Source organism: Cololabis saira, chromosome 6, assembly GCF_033807715.1.
Source record: "Cololabis saira isolate AMF1-May2022 chromosome 6, fColSai1.1, whole genome shotgun sequence".
In the NCBI taxonomy this organism is placed as follows: Eukaryota; Metazoa; Chordata; class Actinopteri; order Beloniformes; family Belonidae; genus Cololabis; species Cololabis saira.
Genome location: NC_084592.1, coordinates 16,329,914 through 16,349,738, shown reverse-complemented (window position 1 = coordinate 16,349,738; position 19,825 = coordinate 16,329,914). Strand labels below are relative to the sequence as shown.

General features: G+C 39.6%; 2 protein-coding genes across 2 annotated transcripts; both read right to left on the bottom strand.

Annotated features, from left to right (window-relative positions):
* Positions 1–1,196: 1,196 nt before the first annotated feature.
* On the bottom strand, positions 1,197–2,427 carry LOC133445570 (ribosyldihydronicotinamide dehydrogenase [quinone]-like). Its single transcript, XM_061722896.1, has 6 exons — positions 2,424–2,427; positions 2,131–2,295; positions 1,922–2,052; positions 1,733–1,846; positions 1,567–1,668; positions 1,197–1,493 (listed from the first exon to the last, which is right to left on the bottom strand). The coding sequence occupies exons 1-6, from the start codon at positions 2,425–2,427 to the stop codon at positions 1,197–1,199; spliced, it is 813 nt and encodes a 270-aa protein (XP_061578880.1).
* A 5,079-nt stretch (positions 2,428–7,506) lies between these two features.
* LOC133445569 (ribosyldihydronicotinamide dehydrogenase [quinone]-like) lies at positions 7,507–8,682 on the bottom strand. The gene is made up of 6 exons (XM_061722894.1): positions 8,679–8,682; positions 8,426–8,590; positions 8,224–8,354; positions 8,042–8,155; positions 7,877–7,978; positions 7,507–7,803 (listed from the first exon to the last, which is right to left on the bottom strand). The coding sequence occupies exons 1-6, from the start codon at positions 8,680–8,682 to the stop codon at positions 7,507–7,509; spliced, it is 813 nt and encodes a 270-aa protein (XP_061578878.1).
* Between the last annotated feature and the right edge of the window lie 11,143 nt (positions 8,683–19,825).

The following is a 19,825-nucleotide window of genomic DNA, read 5'->3' as shown; positions in this document are numbered from 1 at the left end:
ATGGCATCAGCAGTGGCAGAGTCCACAAGGCCAACCTTGAGGGCTGCCACTAACCATTATTTTCTTGTCCATTAATCTATCGATTATTTCTTCGATTAATCTAACGATTACATTTTTTATATTAATCTTATGATTTTTTTCTTCCATTTTTTGACACATCTTTCTATTAAATGCCAACAAATAATCCATTTTACCATTCTCACAATTTTTTACTTTTGAAAAAATAAAATTAATTTCATACATAAACCAAAGCAAAATTGTCATAGGGCATTATTTGGTTTAATCAGAACACTCTCCATAAATCTAAAATAACTATTTTAGAGTCCAAAAAGTGCAAACACTGTTTAAGACATCACTTTGTGTAAAAGTCCATAATTCTAACATAAATTCTGCCCAATGTCGTAAGTCTCAATGGCTTTCCATCACCAGCAATAATCACTGCACAGTTCACATTGAATGGGTTACTTTTTAATCTTAAATTATCTTTTACCAGGTGATAGCACACACTCCCCCGACAACATAGCTCCTACGATCATTCGGCAACACAAACCCCTCCGCCACAAGGTGGTGGTTCAAGAAGGTGACTTGCACAGGAAATCAAACTACATTTAATGCATTTGTCTTTTGTAAAGGTTTGAGAACCTCAGGATGTTTTCTTTTGAGATGCCCAGGCATTGGCAGTTGATACAATTTAGATTTACCGAGCATATGGGACCAGTTTGTGGGGTTTCCTCCTTGAAAATTCCCAAACTTGATGCTCAAAAATCCAGTTATAGGGAGAAGTTCATTTGATTAATGTATGCTACTTGTATTTGCCATAGGGAACTACCTAGTTTAGACTGGTGTATATCGGGAAACGAGATGAATTATAGATGCCTTGCACATTAAGGTCAAGCCCATTATAGCTTTAAACCAAGTCTCTTTAGACTCACATTATGCAATCCACTAGGCAAGTTCATGTAGTCGATTACATAATTGACCAACCTTCTCTACATTTGGGCCAGCGAAGCCCAGATCACTGCTAAATTTTTTACAAGACTTCAGGACCAAGTCTGATTCTTTGTGGGCAGGCGCACACACACAATTTGCAGGGTTACTTAAGAGTTAGCACCGAATATCAGCTCAAAAGGCTTAGACCAATGACAAGTTATAACAAATCAGGTTTTATTGAATCACAACTTCAGCCAGAAATCTCTTCAGCACCCTGCTTTCATCTGGCTGTGGGGTGGGAGTGGTTTGCCCAGGTGGATGCCCACCGTCAGCCCAAACTCCTTGCCGTCATGCTCCTTGTGTACATCAGGCTTCAGCTGGAAAGACTTGTCATCAAAGCAGTCCAAGGAGATGACGGACAGAGGCTTCTCCTCCAGGAGACCTTGCAGCCGTGTGCGCCAGCCCTCCAGCATGCAGCTGCGGGCTTCAGGAGTAGCACAAGAAGGAGCCCAGAAGACCTGAGGGGCCACAACCTGGAAGCCACAGTAGTGCAGGATCCCATTCTGCACAGAAATTAACATGCAGGATTAGTCATATGATGATCTGCAAGAAGTCCAGAACATTCCCCATTTGTACCTGTAGTGGCCAGAGTGTGACGTTCATGTCTCCATTAATCCCAGTTGAGCTGAACATGGATTCAAGAGACCCAGTGGTGAAGGACAACATGGCCTTCTTGTCCTGCAAGGAGTAGAGTTCAGCACAGAAATACCAAGGCTAATTTAAACCCCAGTTCAAGCCTTACCTTGAAGACTCCCTGGCTGTAGCGCTTCTCTTTTGAAAAAGCAAAGCCGCTTGTGAGCACACGATCAATCCAGCCCTTCATGATTGCAGGAACACTGAACCAGTACATGGGGAACTGGAGAGAAAAGTTCTAGTTAGTACAACACGGGGGTTTACTTCATTGGGTAGACATGACTGACACCCAGATTACCTGCAAGATAATAAGGTCTGCCTCAGTCAGTTTAGATTGCTCCTTAGTGATGTCATCTGACAGCTTCCCTTCCTCATATGCCAGTCTGGTCTCCTCCAGATAACGGAAGTTTTCAGCATTCTTCACATCTCCTGAAATAGTGGATGGGTTCATTAGGGCTTGAGAGTAAGATTAATAGACCTTTTTAGTCCTGTTGGTTTGTCATGTACCTTTGATGTCCTCTGCAGTAGCAGTGGCTTTAAAATTCATGGCATACAGGTCAGATACCTCTACTGTGCAGCCCTGAGCAGTCAAGACCTCCACAGCAGCAGTTTTAGCTGCAGCATTGAATGAAGCAGAGCTCTGATGAGCGTACACGATCAACACTTTCTTTGCTGCAAAGACAGGAAATGAGATGGATTTAGTGGCCATCACATTAAAACAAAGCCAAAGATCCAGTAAAATAGAAACGACTATTCATAAATTACAAGTGTTCAACAAGAATTACAAGACAATCCCTTACCCATTCTGAAGGAGCCTGTGACTGATGAACTTGACAAACAGCACTAAATAAAATGCTGCTCATGCTGGATCAAAGCTTAGTGGTCTGTATTTATACATCCTTCTTGCACAACAACTCTCAGGTGCTGTCAATCAGCAATTAAGTTCACCAATCAATCCATTCCCATTGAGAAGCATTTCTAAGGTATTTTCTTCTGACCTTTGAATAAAATGGAAATACATTTTCAACTGTAGTTTTGCTCGTACTCAAGAACGTGTTTGATTTTTTTTTCTTCTCCTACTTAAGTCTGCGCAGAAAGACACAGCCCTGCGTGTCTCCGTTAGTCTTCCAGCAATAATCTGTGAACATTTTAAATAATGTATGACAGCCTTTGTGTGCATCTAAGATGTGTAAAAAACTGCGTGTGTGTTTTCCAGCCACATGAAATACTTGTGGTGGGATAATCCTTTCACTGTACCGCTTCTGGTTCTTCCTGACATTACTTCCCTCACAGGAAGTGGTTTCCTGCGGTCAAGCCCGTTGGGAAAAAAACTGTACGAGACGCAGCAAAGCGGGCTTCAAAGACGATAGTTGGTGCGCACTAAAGACCGGCCTTTCATCAACTCATCTATTGAGAACTGGAGTGACTGAGCAGCTGCTAGATATTAACAAACAGAAGGGAGCACATGCATGCAAGCAGGCTTCTTTTTTTCTCTTGGCCAAGCATTAGCTTGATTTGAGTAAAACCCAGATTTTAATTTGTGGGAAAATAGTAATTCTGTTGTTAATGAAGTTGTTTTAAATCTTATATCTGAAGCCCTTTTGTCATAGGCTACCAGGTTGATGGTCTTCCCTCTAGTTCATGTTGAGCCTCTCGGCTGCATCCTCTTTTGTTGTGACAGAGAGGGATCATGTTGCAGGAGTGGTTCAGTTTTTATGGTTTCTCATAAACACACCAACACAGTTTAAGAGGTGGTGTTTCAAGATTCTGGGTTATGCTTCCAAGCGTGTTTGGGTGGATCACTACCATGCCGATGCACGCTGCAAGTATTTCAAGTAGTTTGGAGTCTGCACACCGTTTAAACCAGGGGTCACCAACTATATTTGTCAGAGGGCCAGAATTTTACTGGACAGTCACCTTGGGAGCCGGACCCTCAAATAAAAATTAAATTTTGGCATAACATTATAGTTTGATGTTTATTGTTTATATTTTTCTTTCATTTCATTACAAAGCAGAAGGCATTTTTAGCCTTTATGAGACAGTCTCCTATCACCTATACCACATTCATCCAACAGGAGTGATAGAGATATTTTGCCTCAACTCAATTAAGTCAAATTTATTTATAGAGCACTTGAAAAACAAACACCACCAAAGTGATAGGAAAAGGCCTCTTAACAGGTAAAATGGCACTCTCAAAGGCCATGAAAGGAAAAGTTGATGTGGAAAACAGATCCTTTAACGATGACTGGACTGAAAGTACGCATTTATCATGCCAACTTTCCGAAATGCATCACCTGTATGCCTCATTTGCAACGAAACTGTTGCTGTTGCAAAAGAATATAATCTGTGCCGTCACCACAACACTAAACATACAATTTTCAAGGATTCATATCCTGAGCTGTCAGAGGCTCCTCAGAGAAAAATCAAGTTGCGGGCCGGATTGGACAGTTCGGCGGGCCGGACTCGGATGATCACTGGTTTAAACGGTTTATCAGCACCGGGTATACCCAGCGAAAATACACTGAGACAAGCGGAAGTTTAAAATGGATTCAGAGGCCATTAAATGTGCATTTCAAGCTATACTTTACCTCGTAGGGATTATTTGTAACTTTGTAAATTCCTTGTAGAAGATTTATCAGGTTGACTATTGGCATCATACACAGTGATCACATCTGACAGATTGTTTCTGTATGAAGCCTCCTTTTACCAGCACTTTTTTCTCTCCATTTTAATGACATGTCATTTTCAACTGGCTGACACCAGCAGAAAGAAAGCAGTCACACTCATTTCTACACGTGTCAAGTACAGAGCACGTGCTTATACTTTCACCTCACAATAAAAATAGAAATAACGGGTGATTCCACTTTGAAGCGCTCCATAAATATGAGCATTGTAGAGTGAAGGACATGAAAATTTGGATGCATGCGACTTAAACAATGGTCTTGAGTTTTTAATCACAACATGTGAGAAAATTACCATCCCAGTAAGGTGAAGACAGCCTGTGGCATGAATTCACCCATTTTTAATGTTTAACTCTCTCAAATAGAAAGTTAGCAGACAGAATTTATTTTTTTCTCCTCAGTCAGCCTTCTTAAAAACAACAGAGAGGCTCTGTGCTCGTGGAAGCAGCGCACAGACATTACTGTAGTTTTTCTCCACTGCAGAGTACAGTTGAAGTAAAGTATCTCTGCTGCAGGAGTGGGACCTCACTACTTCAAAATATGGGGATTTTTATCGTGAAAGTGGTTTACTCCAGATGTACCTTCCTACCACTGTAGGAATGTGCCATGTCTGAATCAGATCAGTCAGATAACCATATGAATTAAGTTACAACAGATGGTGAATATGGCTTTCCCAAATGATTTCATATTTTGGGCAAAAAGCTTAAGAATCCTGTAGTAAAAAATACATGGCAAAACTAGTTTCTCCCTTGTAAAATTTGACACACTTCATTAGCATTTTTCCATGTCAGTCAGGATCAGTGAAAAAGTGGCTTACAATGCCATCATGTGGCATTACTTGTAAAATTCAAGTCCAACTATCAGTTTTTTTGACAAACCTAAAGCCAAAACACTTGCGTCGTCTGGTAGCTACTCCTACATGTGCCCGAACAGTGTTATACAAGTCAATGGACCTGCAGGTTATTGTGAAACCTTGCTATTGCGAGGTGAATTTAGCAGAAAGCCAACAATACACCAAGTCATGGTTCAAATTGCCCCAATACCTTTACACACAAATTTGCATGTTGTGACATTAGACTAGTGTTTTGATCAACTTTTAACGTTTGATGCAATTATGAACCAAGCTGCATGTGCTTGCCATAGCAAGACTGAAGCTTAATTTTTAGGTGTAGGGTTAAAGAAAGCTTCAAAGGTTCACACACCAAGAAGTGGAAGAATCACCAAAAACCACAGAGCAGCCTTTATTGAATCAAGGTGAGGTAAACAGGTCTTCAGCACCATGCTTTCATCTGGCTGTAGGGTGGGAGTGGGTTGCCCACCCTCAGCACAAACTCCATGCCTTCAGGCTCCTTGTGCACATCAAGCTTCAGCTGAAAAGCCCTATCAGCAAAGCAGTCCAAAGGAAGGAAGGACAGAAGCTTCTCCTCCAGGAGACCTTGCAGCCGTGTGCGCCAGCCCTCCAGCATGCAGCTGCGGGCTTCAGGAGTAGCACAAGAAGGAGCCCAGAAGACCTGAGGGGCTACAACCTGGAAGCCACAGTAGTGCAGGATCCCATTCTGTGTAGAAATTAACATGCAGGTTTAGTCATGTGATGATCTGCAGGAAGTCCAGAACATTTCACATTTCTACCTTTACTGGGCACATTGTGACATTTGTACAGTGTAATATAAATTTGTATATTATAAAGATTCATACCATTTGGGAAAATCATTAGATCTGCTGAGCATTAAAGGATAATAGACTCAAAGAAGTGGTTTGACAATAAGTTAGTACTCAGTTCAAAGAAAAAATAAAGTTTATATTCAGTAAATGTCATCAATAAGCAAGTAAACTAATGATTGATGATGCTGAAATGTAAATAGTAAATAAAGTTTTTGGATGTGACCATTGATCATAAATTGAGTCGGAAGACATTTAAAACTACTGAAATATTACAGATCAAATACATTTTAAATCAATAGTCATGTATTCTGTTTCCTCATTGTCTACAAACATGAACTGTTTACAGATATAGGGGAAACAAAACAAAGTCAATCAATTGGGATGCCAAAAAAAAGAACAAAATTGTGAATCAGCCAATCCAAAATGTATTAATCCACACACTTCAGAATATTTGGTTGATGAAAAACTTCAAATAATCTAAGTTGCTTCCCTGTACTCTGACACTTGAAGTCAGCATGAGCTCAGGAACAAAACTTTTCAAAAGCACCATTGAGTGAATTTATGCCACAAATGAGAAAAAAAAATAAAAAAAATTCCATGACAGTATTCAACTGAATCTTTAGTTTTTGTGCAATGCTAAAACTTAATCTCAGCTGTGAGCACTTGTGGGAAACCCTCAGCTTTTGCTCTTAATTTTTCTAAAATGCAATTCTTTGTATCAAGCGTGGCTAAAATGGCCAGAAGGTGAAAGCCATGGATGCATCATTTTTATGAATATCGATCATGTGAACAAATGACTTACTTGACTTAAGCCCTTTGCTCCTCTAGGGTGCATAGGCCGTTGACAAATGTCCTCCATTTCACTCTGCTTTTAGCCGTTCTTTTCGAGATCTCCCCAGTTGAGGCCGCTTTCTGCCTCAGTGCTTCTTCAGCTGTTCCTGGGGCGACCTCGTTTCCTCTTTCCTTGGGGGCTCCACTTCAACGCTTGTCTGGTGGCGTTTGTCGCCGGTTTTCTGAGGGTGTGACCAATCCAATTCCTCTTCTGGATTTGTAGGTCAATGGGATCCTGTCTTGTTCTTTTCCGTTTAACTTTTTTCCCCCTCCCTGCATTTGTTCATGTGGAAAACACATGTGAACAAATTCAGGGAGGGGAAAAAAAAAAAAAAAAAAAAATTAAACGTTTGAACTATCCCAAAATTACAGCGTCATGGCTGTAGTTTAGCATAGCCCCCTCTTGCATTGAAGGTCAAAACTGGGGTTCAAGCTGACAGCATTTGAATCTGAGCCATTCCAGAAGACATAGTGGCCACAAAATAGACAAATCTGTACAGTATATACTGTAGCACACCCAATGCTAAACTGACCAGTCACTCCAGATAAACTGTTTTCAGAGCCCAGATTTAACATTAATGGTTTAAGCAAGAAGATCCCTTTGTAAGAAACTGCTAGATTGGCAACCATATGGTAGCTATGGCAGAAGAGTCACTCAACTACAGAGTCATAGGGCAGCAGCTTTTATTCAAACATGACAATGATTTCCTCAGCACCCTGCTTTCATCTGGCTGTGGGGTGGGAGCGGTTTGCCCAGGTGGATGCCCACCGTCAGCCCAAACTCCTTGCCGTCATGCTCCTTGTGCACATCAGGCTTCAGCTGGAAAGCCTTGTCATCAAAGCAGTCCAAGGAGATGAAGGACAGAGGTTTCTCCTCCAGGAGACCTTGCAGCCGTGTGCGCCAGCCCTCCAGCATGCAGCTGCGGGCTTCAGGAGTAGCACAAGAAGGAGCCCAGAAGACCTGAGGGGCCACAACCTGGAAGCCACAGTAGTGCAGGATCCCATTCTGCACAGAAGTGAACATGCAGGTTTAATCATGTGATGATCTGCAAGAAGAACAGAACATTCCACATTTGTACCTGTAGTGGCCAGAGTGTGACGTTCATGTCTCCATTAATCCCAGTTGAGCTGAACATGGATTCAAGAGACCCAGTGGTGAAGGACAACATGGCCTTCTTGTCCTGCAAGGAGTACAGTTCAGCACAGGAATACCAAAGCTAGTTTAACCCCAGTTCAAGCCTTACCTTGAAGACTCCCTGGCTGTAGCGCTTCTCTTTTGAAAAAGCAAAGCCGCTTGTGAGCACACGATCAATCCAGCCCTTCATGATTGCAGGAACACTGAACCAGTACATGGGGAACTGGAGAGGAGCTTTAGTTAGTACAACACTGGAAGGGGGCACACTATAGCTTGGCTATCATGTTCTACCTGAAAGATAACGAGGTCTGCCTCCGTGAGCTTGGATTGCTCCTTGGTGATGTCCTCAGAGAGCCTTCCTTCTTCCCACGCCAGTCTGGTTTCCTCCAGATAACGGAAGTTTTCAGCATTCTTCACATCACCTGACATGGTGAGACTTTGTTAGAGTCAAGTGGATGAAACAGCCCTTTAATGCATGTGTGGGATGGTCTACCTTTGATGTCCTCTGCAGTAGCAGTGGCTTTAAAGTTCATGGCATACAGGTCAGATACCTCTACTGTGCAGCCCTGAGCAGTCAAGACCTCCACAGCAGCAGTTTTAGCTGCAGCATTGAATGAAGCAGAGCTCTGATGAGCGTACACGATCAACACTTTCTTTGCTGTTGAGAAAGAAAGTGGGCATTAGATTAGAAACAAAAGACACCATGCAGCCACTGACCATGTTAAAAGTAAGATTAGAAAACAAACCCATGCTGAATCAGCCACTGAACTGAAAGAGACACTTTAGAAATAACTGCCTAAACAAAAGAAAAAGGTGACTCACACTAGACAAGAGCTCAGCCTGGTGCTTTTATACACCCATGTATCTCAAACTTACTCAGCTGCTGTCAATTAGTAATCAGGGAAATTCAGTCTGTTGTCATCAGGGGATTATCCATCAGATATCTCATAAGCTCTTTAAGTGAGATGAGAGACATCAAGACTTAGCTGCTTTTCTATCCCTACGAAACTCTTTCTTATTCTGTCTCCTATTTTATTTGTGTGTTGTTTTTTTAGTTCTGTATTTGAAGAAGCACGGACGAGCTCGCGTTTGAAGGCATAATCTGGCACAAGGTTGGAGAAGCGAGCAGCTTCAGTATCGATACACTTTTATTATGTTTTTATTTCTTTACATATTCATACGGATTCCACACACATGCAATGTATGTGATATTATTACCTGTATGTTTTAATTGTTTTAATAATATACATTTATTACATTAATCAAGCCTCAAAAGCCAATTCTGATAACCAGTCTTTTTTTGTCTTTGTTTTGTTTCTTTTTGATATATATATATATATATATATATATATATATATATATATATATATATATATATATATATATATATTTTTTTTTTTTTTTTTTTTTTTTTTTTTTTTTCCAATACTGGACTTTTTATTTTTCATTCCAATGTATATAGCCACTGTTTATATTTTGTAATTTATATACTTATTACTTTTTTTAGCCTTTGTGTGTGTTGAGTGTACTGCTGCTGCACAAAGCGAATTTCCCCGTTGAGGGAGAAATAAAGGACAATCTAATCTAATCTAATCTAATCTAATCTAATCTAATGTAATATTAGAGTTTCTTTTCTTTTTTTTATTCTTTATTCATCAACTTTAACAATTGTGATGGGTACAAATCACATGCACCAACCTGTGCACAAAATTATTTTCACATGAAGAACAATTTCCCATAAAAAATAAATAAATAAAAAGATCTTTATTAATGAATTAGATTTAAAAAAATGGGAACGCACCATCTTTAATTTTTTTGGCTCAAAATTAAATTTAACTTTTAAATTTTTATATATGCATCTCATTAAAACGAGTCTAAACTTACTTCAGTAAAAACATGTTGGGTTCTACGTGCCAGGGCGTAAAAGCCAGTATCTGTGATACAGGAAGCAGCATGGGTGACTTGTATGTGTGTGAAACCTTTGTGATAGCACTGATGCAGAAGCCTATTTTAAAAATTCAGAGTGACATTTGCTTCTGTCAAGGTCTTTGTCCAAGAGGTCTGATGTTGTTTCACTGAACAATGTCTCATAGATATCATCCATGTCATTTAAAGGTTGAACATAACTCAAAGGTTGGTTGCAGCCCGGATATATATAAAATATGTATAACTTGCACAGCACTTCATGAAAAGGAAAATGACGGGTTACAAACGTGTCATCTGGATAAACTGAAAGGATACAGATTATTCTTGCAAAACCACAACAACTAGTATCAGCACTTCCCACAAAAGGAAAAGGGAAGTTGTGCTGTGACACAGGATTTCCACTTTCAGCCTATTCAGTTAGAGAGAAAGTGGACAGAAAATCACAGCTCATTCTTGCATGTTAACACACCCCCCCCCCCCCCCCTCATTTTTTGGGAGAAATGACTTCCCATTCATTACCAGCAGATGGCGACAGTGTATAAACTGTTGAAGCCAGAAGTTTATGGTTTTATCATATTATGTTAGTTTCCAAAGAGTGTTAGAGCCGCCCAGAAGGTGGAATGTGGATTATGGCTGTTTACACATTTACTGACCATCATTGTAAATATGCAAATGTAAAACATTTGAGAGATAAATCTTGATCTAATTACTGGGATGGCCAGTAGACTGAATATACGGTGACACTGTCGCTTTTAGAAAGTGGTTGGTGTATTTGGGGGAGTGGTAGTCTAGTGGTAGTCTAGAGAGGTGGGCTTGGGTCTGGACGACCCAGGTTCAAGCCCTGGAGTGGCAACCAAGATAAACCACAGATAAGCCCCTGAGCAAGGCCCTCAACCCTAATTACTCTGGATAAAATCATCTGATAAATGACAATAGTAGTAGTATCAATGTACAGCAGATTCAAAGGGAAGCATAATCAATTTCTTCTGTTTATCTGTGATTTATTTCAAGACATTAATCCTTACTCTCACCTTATATTTTATATATGTATAGTCTTCTTTTTTTTCTGCAGCACATAACATTTGAGACAAGTCAACAAAAACAGGTGGGTTCCTCAGTTAAATATGCAAAAGCAACTATGTCAAAACTGTAATTATAAAGGAATGTTACCTATTGACTTGATTTAACTGCAGTAATTAGATATAAACACAATTGCATGGTGATGGTATTGTCAGTTCCACAGTAGCTGAAGTAAATACAGCAGAGTACAAAACTGCAACTGATGTTAAAATGATGTTTCTTCAAAGTTAATTATATAGCGTTTCCAAATCTGAAAAGACACATAAAGCTCTCATTCATCATTACCCAACAGAAACTGAACATGGACTAATTCTGGGCTTCTCTCTTAAACTATAGTTGCTTTTACAGTAAGATGCTTAGGTTAAATCAACCTACGCGTGGTTTAATTTTCAGTAAAGTACACAGTTTCTGTCCATAGTTCTGTTTTAGGTATTAAAAGGTAAGGCATGTAATATCGCAGATACTATTAACAAATAGAGTCTGTCACTTTTTGCATTTTTGACTGATAGTTGTTGACGCATGTAACCAACCACATATCACATTGAACAGTAGATATAGTGCTAAAAACTCTTATCATAACTAAAAAAAACTAGCTTTTCTTAATGAAGAGTTATATTCTGAAATATTTGATCAGAGAAATATGATCTTTGTTGCAATTTTCCCTCCAAAGACATTTTGTATGTCTTTGTCTTTATTAGGATTAATGTTAATGTGTCCCAAAAAAACGTAATGTGTTCCAAAGCAACCCCGATAAATTGTTTTAGATATCCAAAACTGCACCCTGTAGGATGAGATGTGTAGACATTTTATCGGAGGATGGACAATTACAATTGCAGTTTATAATTCCCAGTGTTTTTCTCAGTTTACATATAAGTTGGGTCTTGCTGCTCTCACCGCCAGCTGTTGAGAGTTTTACAGCAACAAATGATACTAAAAGATGCACAGAGAAGAAAAACATGCTGCAATAGTGAAACTTTAAATTTGCTATTTGAATACAATCCATCTGCATAAATGCATCACAATGACTCTAAAAATAAGTCATTTGTGTCTTCTTGGGTGTCAATCAAAGCTGCTGAAAAACCTCAGTCCCACAGTTACCATGGTGACTAAGCTTATTTTTTAATGTCAGCAAATTCCAAATCCACAGAAACAAAATATGATAAAGCTGTTACCTGGAAAGAGAGGATTAACTGAGAAGGTGATAAATAAGGTATTATATCAAGATTCACTTCAGTTCATTTAACTTGACAGTCTTTGGTTCATTGGTAATGCACTTGCAACACAGAAGATGACACATGCATGTAAAACAAAGTAACAGTGATGGGGACAATATGGAGATTGGTTATTTGGATTGCAGTGTATGTAAATGCGAACAAGTTTCTGCCATTCAACTGCAGGCAACGTGCACATTTTGGGCACAACATTTGAATTATAGGATGTATTTGTGTGTGTGTGTGTGTGTGTGTGTGTGTGTGTGTGTGTGTGTGTGTGTGTGTGTGTGTGTGTGTGTGTGTGTGTGTGTGTGTGTGTGTGTGTGTGTGTGTGTGTGTGTGTGTGTGTGTGTGTGTGTGTGTGTGTGTGTGTGTGTGTTTGAGAGAGTGGGAGAGAATATGCAAACATTCTATGCACAAAGCTACATACGAGGATGTGCAGCTTGTGCCTCTGTTTGTCATGCAGATGGTGTCTAGACAAAAACAGATGATGAGTTTAACCCAGAAAACTCTAGCAAAAAAAAGAAAAGAAAAGAAAGGGGTAATACAATTTAAAAGAATAAGGTGGAGTCCTCAAAAACAAGACATCTGGCATCTTTTAGACAATTGACATTGATTCAGGACCTTTCTATCTTTGCTGTCTGCAATAAAGAAATAATTAAAAAAAAAAAAAGGGTGTCAGTAAAGGTGTTTAAATAATAGGCTAAAGTTCAGAAAAATATTGGGAGATCTGTTGTTTCCTCCGCAATAACTTAGATTGTTTTCTTTTTATTATTATTATAGATGGGATCCTCATCTTAATACTGGCTGTCCAAAATCTAATCTGTCAAACAGTGAGCCTAATACTTCTTCTATGATAAAAGTAGATTTGGTCGACAGCTGGCTTCTGGTTTGGCAGACGGATTTTTTCTTTCATTATGAAATGTAGGATTCAACTTTAACTTTAATAATCCCCAAAGGGGAAACTTCATTGCCACCATGGCCACAACAATACAACATAAAACAATCAACAATACACATTAACATGTCTCCACCTAGGGACAGCAGTGGATCAATACAACAAAACAATAACCAGAAAATGACACCCCCCCCCCCCCCCCCCCCCCCCCCCAAAAAAAAAAAGGGAGATAAAAGAAAAAGAATACAAATCCATTTAAAAGTGCAATGTGCAAGACAAGTATAGCAGCAAATTAAAAAGCAAATCAAATGTATTCCTGAACAATGTCTACTTACAAACAATCACGTTTCACCTGCTGATATTAAAAGTGAGATGGAAATGCTGAGTTAGTCTTCATTTTGCATTAGTTTTATTGGGAGATGCGGGGTCTCACATATAGCCTGGGTATCATTCTCATTCAGACAGGCAAGGCTCAATGAAAATAAATGCATCCAGGTCAATCTGGTGCTGTTGCCCAAGGAGGTGCTCGTTTAATAACTAAGTGGATCAATGAAAGTGGAGAACAGAAAGTAAGTGATATTTTAACTATTACTTTATTTCCTACCTTCTGCACTGATTTAACCATTGAGTTAGGTTGTTTTTTTTCTCTGAGTGAGGTTGACTGAAAATTCATAGTTTATAACGTGCACTTTATCAAATATAAAACGTTTTTAAAAAGAGAATTAAAAAAACGTCTTATTGCGTGTCCTTACTTAAAGTCATATCCCTTTAACAGCAGAAGGTTGTGTTTAAAAAAAAAAGCCTAGTAATTCAGCTTTGCTTGTTTTAGACATCTTATTATCGTGCTGTCTTCATTTCCTTTCAGCACCTCGGACAGTGTCCCCCACGTCAAGCAGCAGCATCTCCTGTCCACCGAGGGGCAGCACGACTCTCACTTTTGAGAAGTTGTGATTTCACTTTTTTGAAATTTTGAGTGTCTTGCCAGTTTGGACACAGAGATCTTTACGCTGGAGCCTGTGTCGGCCGCACTCGTGGACAGTAAGATCGGAGCGCGCTGCTGTTAAGACAAGAGACGCAAGGAGCAATAGATGATAATGACTCCAGGGACCGGGGGCGTGTTGTGGCCTTCAACTTCGCTTTTGGGGAGCTACAAAAACCTGACGTTTCCACCTGACAAAAGTTGTCCAAGATTGAAGCAAAACAGACACATTTGGGGATTTCCATGTAAGGATGCCTTTGAACTGAAGCATTACTCCATAAAGCTTGTGTAGCTTTTAAATAATGGCATTTATTACATTACAGTGAGTCATACTATCTTCATGTATCTTCTGTTTGTTTTATGCACTTAAAATAAGTTTTATATTAGCAGAAAAGAACATAGTAAAAGTTAGATTTAGAAAATTGCTTATGGTTTCTGAGCAGCGGTATAGTTTCATTCAAAGAAAGAGCACCAATCCTTTATTTCTGAGAACACTGATGGAAAAGTGCTGGGAAGGTAGAAGCTTATGGGCAGAAATATGTGCCACTAGAAACTGAATTTGAATCATTTATATTTGAATTTGAATTGCTCAACTTGAATAATTGCATTAAAAAACTGAATCTGAATCACATAATTTGAATTTGTATTGTTTAATTTGAATCATTGCATTGAAAAACTTAATCTACATTCCGAAAAACTGAATCTACATTCAGCTCTCACAATTCAAATTCAGTTCTTGAAATTCAATTTCAAGTCTACTGTGCCAGACATCCGGGTCTTCTGGAGGAACAGCAATCGAGTGCAGATACAAAGAACTCTGGTATCAGTCACGTGACGTTTTTTGTTGTCAGCGCCATCTGGAGGACCGACCGAGGACATTCCAGCCCCCGGGTCTCGCACTCCGCAGCACGCCGATTTTTCCCAGTGGCCAGCCGCGGTACTGCAACAAAAAATCCCATGTGGCCCAGAAAGCTTTTTTCCCATAGAACGCAATAGTAAAAGAGAAGCCTCTAAAACTGTTCACAGGAAACTCCAGCTGTAATCACTGTCAATTACTAATCTTTGTATTATATATTTTTAAGTCATGGACTTTATACATTTACATTTATACATTAATTGTTTTTTTAAAATGTTTTTGTTGTCGTTTTTTTTTATTGTATGACTGCACTGTACTGTATTTTTATGTTCAGGACCCCAGGAAGACTAGAGGCACATTTGTGTGCTTCTAATGGGGATCCTTAAATAAACTAAACTAAACTAAACTAAACTATACATACCCATACCTGCCAACATTGGGCTGTGAAAAAGAGGGAGATTTTCTGGGGTAGCGGTTGGAATGCTCCACTCACAACATCCCTGCCCTGATAGAAACAAGGTGACTTTTAATTAGCTTTAAATCCATAGCTACAATGAAATGTGTTAAAATGTATCTCCCAAAATGACTCTACAGCCTTTTTGGAGCCAAAATGTTTAATATTAATAACAATAAAATACAATTGTACATACAATGATAACAAAAAACAATGCTGTCATCTGACAGCTCAGGTGAAGAACCGGTAGCCTGGAAAACAGAGGAAGTTGTTGTTGTTGATGTTGTTGATGTTGATGACAAAAAGTGTTTTTTGCACCTTTTGAAAAAGCAGGATAAATGGCCACACAGAAAACCCCATTGAGTATGGATAATTCTACTCTTTGCGCACTCCTTTCTTGCAAGATAAACCATACCAGCCCTGGCCACAAGTGTGTTCCCTCCAAGAAAGTGATTGAAGCTGCAAAGTCTGAAACTACAATTACAACAGGTCCTTGGGGGACAAAGGGAACCTGGAAAACTGAAGTCCTGGACACACACACACACACACACACACACACAGACACAGACACAGACACACACACACACACACACACACACACACACACACACACACACACACACACACACACACACACACACACACACAGACAGACAGACAGACAGACAGACAGATCACCACCACCTCAGTGCATGATTCAGTATGTGTGTGGTTTAGAAGATGACATTATTGACAGCATTGTTTTTATATTAAACATATTTGGCTCCAAAAAGGCTGTAGAGTCATTTTGGGAGGTACATTTTAGCACATTTCATTGTAGCTATGGATTTAAAGCTCATTAAAAGTCGTCTTGTTTATATCAGGGCGGGGATGTTGTGAGTGGAGCATTCCAACCGCTACCCCAGATAATCTCCCTCTTTTTCACAGCCCAATGTTGGCAGGTATGGGTATGTATAAAGTCCATGACTTAAAAATATATAATACAAAGATTAGTAATTGACAGTGATTACAGCTGGAGTTTCCTGTGAACAGTTTTAGAGGCTTCTCTTTTACTATTGCGTTCTATGGGAAAAAAGCTTTCTGGGCCACATGGGATTTTTTGTTGCAGTACCGCGGTTGGCCACTGGGAAAAATCGGCGTGCTGCGGAGTGCGAGACCCGGGGGCTGGAATGTCCTCGGTCGGTCCTCCAGATGGCGCTGACAACAAAAAACGTCACGTGACTGATACCAGAGTTCTTTGTATCTGCACTCGATTGCTGTTCCTCCAGAAGACCCGGATGTCTGGCACAGTAGACTTGAAATTGAATTTCAAGAACTGAATTTGAATTGTGAGAGCTGAATGTGGATTCAGTTTTTCAATGCAATGATTCAAATTAAACAATACAAATTCAAATTATGTGATTCAGATTCAGTTTTTAATGCAATTATTCAAGTTGAGCAATTCAAATTCAAATATAAATGATTCAAATTCAGTTTCTAGTGGCACATATTTCTGCCCATAGAAGGTGTTGCTCTGCGTCTTTGCAGATTTAGTGAGGGTGCTACGACAGAGTGGCAGGGAGGAATTGAGGTATCATATGATGAAGTCTGGATTACCAGAAAATAGTGTTAGAGTGGTACATGCATGTGGACGGCATGACGGCAGTTGGGTGACCAGGATACACAAATGTTGTAATTTGTTATCTAGGTTGACGGACAAGCTCAGACAGGAGCCTCCGTTGACCGTGAGTGCAGATGACATTTTGATCTGTGGCGAGAGAAGAGAGCAGGTGGAAGAAAACCTGGAGAGGTGAAGATATATGTTAGAGAGAAGAGAAGTAAATGCCAGTCACAACAATGTAGAATACATCTGTGTAAATGAAAGAGAGGTGGAGAAGGTGCAGAAGTAAAAAAAAGTTAGAGGTAGAGAGGTATAGAGGAAAGTGCAGCAGGGTGGAATGATCAGAGAAACGTCGCTGGTGTTATTTGAGTTAGAGGAGTTGCAACGTGGGGAAATAAGGTTTAGAGGGTGATGGTGAGACCGGCGCCACTCCGAGACCTTTAGAAAGCAGCGCTGACCAAGAGACAGGAAGTGGAGCCGGAGATGGCAGAGTTGAGACTTTCCCTGGAAGCATCGAGGATGGGTAGGGTTGAAAACAAGGTTAGAAGGTAGTAAGATGGTGCTGAAGCTGCAAACAGGGGAAAGGGGGAAGACCAAAGGTAATAATGGTAAAAGAGGATATGCACTTGGTTGGTGTGACAGACGAAGATGCAGGAGGTCAGATGGCTGCGGATTATCGGCGGTGACGACCCCTAAAGGCAAAAACTGGATGGAGAAGAATACCAGCAAAAAGACCAATTATTTTAGAATTTCACACACACACACACACACACACACACACACACACACACACACACACACACACACACACACACACACACACACACACACACACACACACACACACACACACACACACACACACACACACACACACACACACACACACACACACACACACAAAACCTAATGGAAAGAAAACTCCCTATTTTTCCTTTAAGTCTTCAAATTTGGAATATTGGTCCTTTTTCTGTCTTTTTATTTATTTATTCAGGTCAGATGATAGAACATTTATGTAACATAAAATGAACATCAGAGAATTTGTAGTTGCGACATTCTGCATCAAAATATTATGAGCTCATGCTGTGGATTTGAAGGCGCGTGTCCTTTTGCTTTCCCTCTCCATCAGTCAAAGGCTGCCTGAGCTCCTGCCATCATCCCTTTATGTGAATCTCTTTGCTGTAATGTGACCCACGGGGCTCGAGGTATTGTCAATGTTCACTCCAGCAGCAAGGACGGCAGCCCTTTGTCTACACACTCCGGGCCTAGGACAGTCAGTATCTCTGTGAATGTAGGAGAAGCCTCAGTCTAAAATCACATCTGAAGATAAATAGGGCAGTAACTACCTGAATGAATATTTTATTCAGCTTGAAGTTTAAGTGCAAAGACAAAGAGTGTTATCGTTTCATTACAGTCACTCACACACCTAGACTTTCTGCTATTTAATATGTGATTATGTTTAATGAAATTACAGCGTTCATATGTAAAAAAAAAAATCTAACATTTCCTTCAATGGTTCAGAAGGATTATTTTAAAGACTTTCCGTTTATTTCTGGCCCTCTTAGCCCAGATTTCCATTTTCAATACTGGTTTAAAGGCACACTATGGAAGTATACCACTCTAGGCCAAGTTGAGACAGCACATCACAAGAAAGGTCACATGGAAGTCCCTGATATATCCCACTATGAAGTGCACAGAAACCCCCTAACATAAAAATGAATATTATTACCTCCAAGCACACTCAACAGCCTAATTGTACTGAAAACAGGAAATATTTGTTACTTTTACTCTTGCTGAGGAAGTAGAGAACATATAGCAAGGCCGTCGTGGACCTCTAACCTCTGTCTCGAGCCCTTTTTTTCCCACAATGGTGCTCTTCGCTCTGTGTTTCTTGGCAGTAGACGTAACCTCTTTCATGTAAGTGTAACATAGTGTTTCCTCACATTTTGTCTCTCTCATCTGGCCAGAGGTACAATGTTGCAAAGCCCTTTATGCTGTTCAAAACCCATTTGCAGCACGAAATGAGCTTTTTGAGTATGAGAGCTTGAGTATTTGTTTATTTGTTTATTTAAAAAGGATCCCCATTAGTCTTCGCCATGGGAAGACTATTCTTCCTGGGGTCCACACATAGACATACAAAAGATAATATAAAAGATGATAATATAATAATAATATAATAACATAACAATAAAGATGACAATAATCCAACTCAAAAAGGGTGAAAAATCTTCACTATAATTCCTGAAATAATAAATTGAACCAAAAATAAAAGATTAAGTAACCAACCATCCACATCCTAAGTAGCATTATTTGCTACTATCACCAGATCTGTTCTGCTTATAAACAAGATAGTTTACACCGACTTTATAATATACTCATCCCTCTATTTATAGAAGTATAAATATATATTACATATCATAATATACTCATACATTATAATATACTCATACTTCTAAACTATATATACACTCATAGCCTACAGAGATTTAGAATATATTTACTATTAAATGTATAATATACATACAATTTGCACAATAATCACAATATATACCTCGGAGAGATCATAACTTCCTTCTGAACTACAGCCTGTTTCAGTCTTCTTTTAAAACCTGACATCTTGTTTATTGCAACTATACATGGGGGGAGATGGTTCCAGTGTGTGACTGCTCTATACATTACTGTTTTTTTCAAAGCAAAGAGTAAAGGGAATATTGAAACGTGTGTTTACAGCATCTCAGAGGGTACAGCATCAACGCTTCCAGCCTTTATAAAATGACATCTCTGGGAGGATAGCCGTGATCACAGCCTAATTGCATACAGGTGTTGCACCGCTATTAACCAAACCCTCCCTCCTACAATCCAATTATGCTAGAGTATTAGCTGGGTTGA

Coding starts and splice junctions, on each gene's coding strand:
- LOC133445570 (XM_061722896.1), bottom strand. Junction 2,053..2,130: donor TACTGCAGAGGACATCAAAG/GTACATGACAAA, acceptor CCACTATTTCAG/GAGATGTGAAGAATGCTGAA. Junction 1,494..1,566: donor TCACACTCTGGCCACTACAG/GTACAAATGGGG, acceptor ATTTCTGTGCAG/AATGGGATCCTGCACTACTG.
- LOC133445569 (XM_061722894.1), bottom strand. Junction 8,355..8,425: donor TACTGCAGAGGACATCAAAG/GTAGACCATCCC, acceptor TCACCATGTCAG/GTGATGTGAAGAATGCTGAA. Junction 7,979..8,041: donor ACAGCCAGGGAGTCTTCAAG/GTAAGGCTTGAA, acceptor TACTCCTTGCAG/GACAAGAAGGCCATGTTGTC.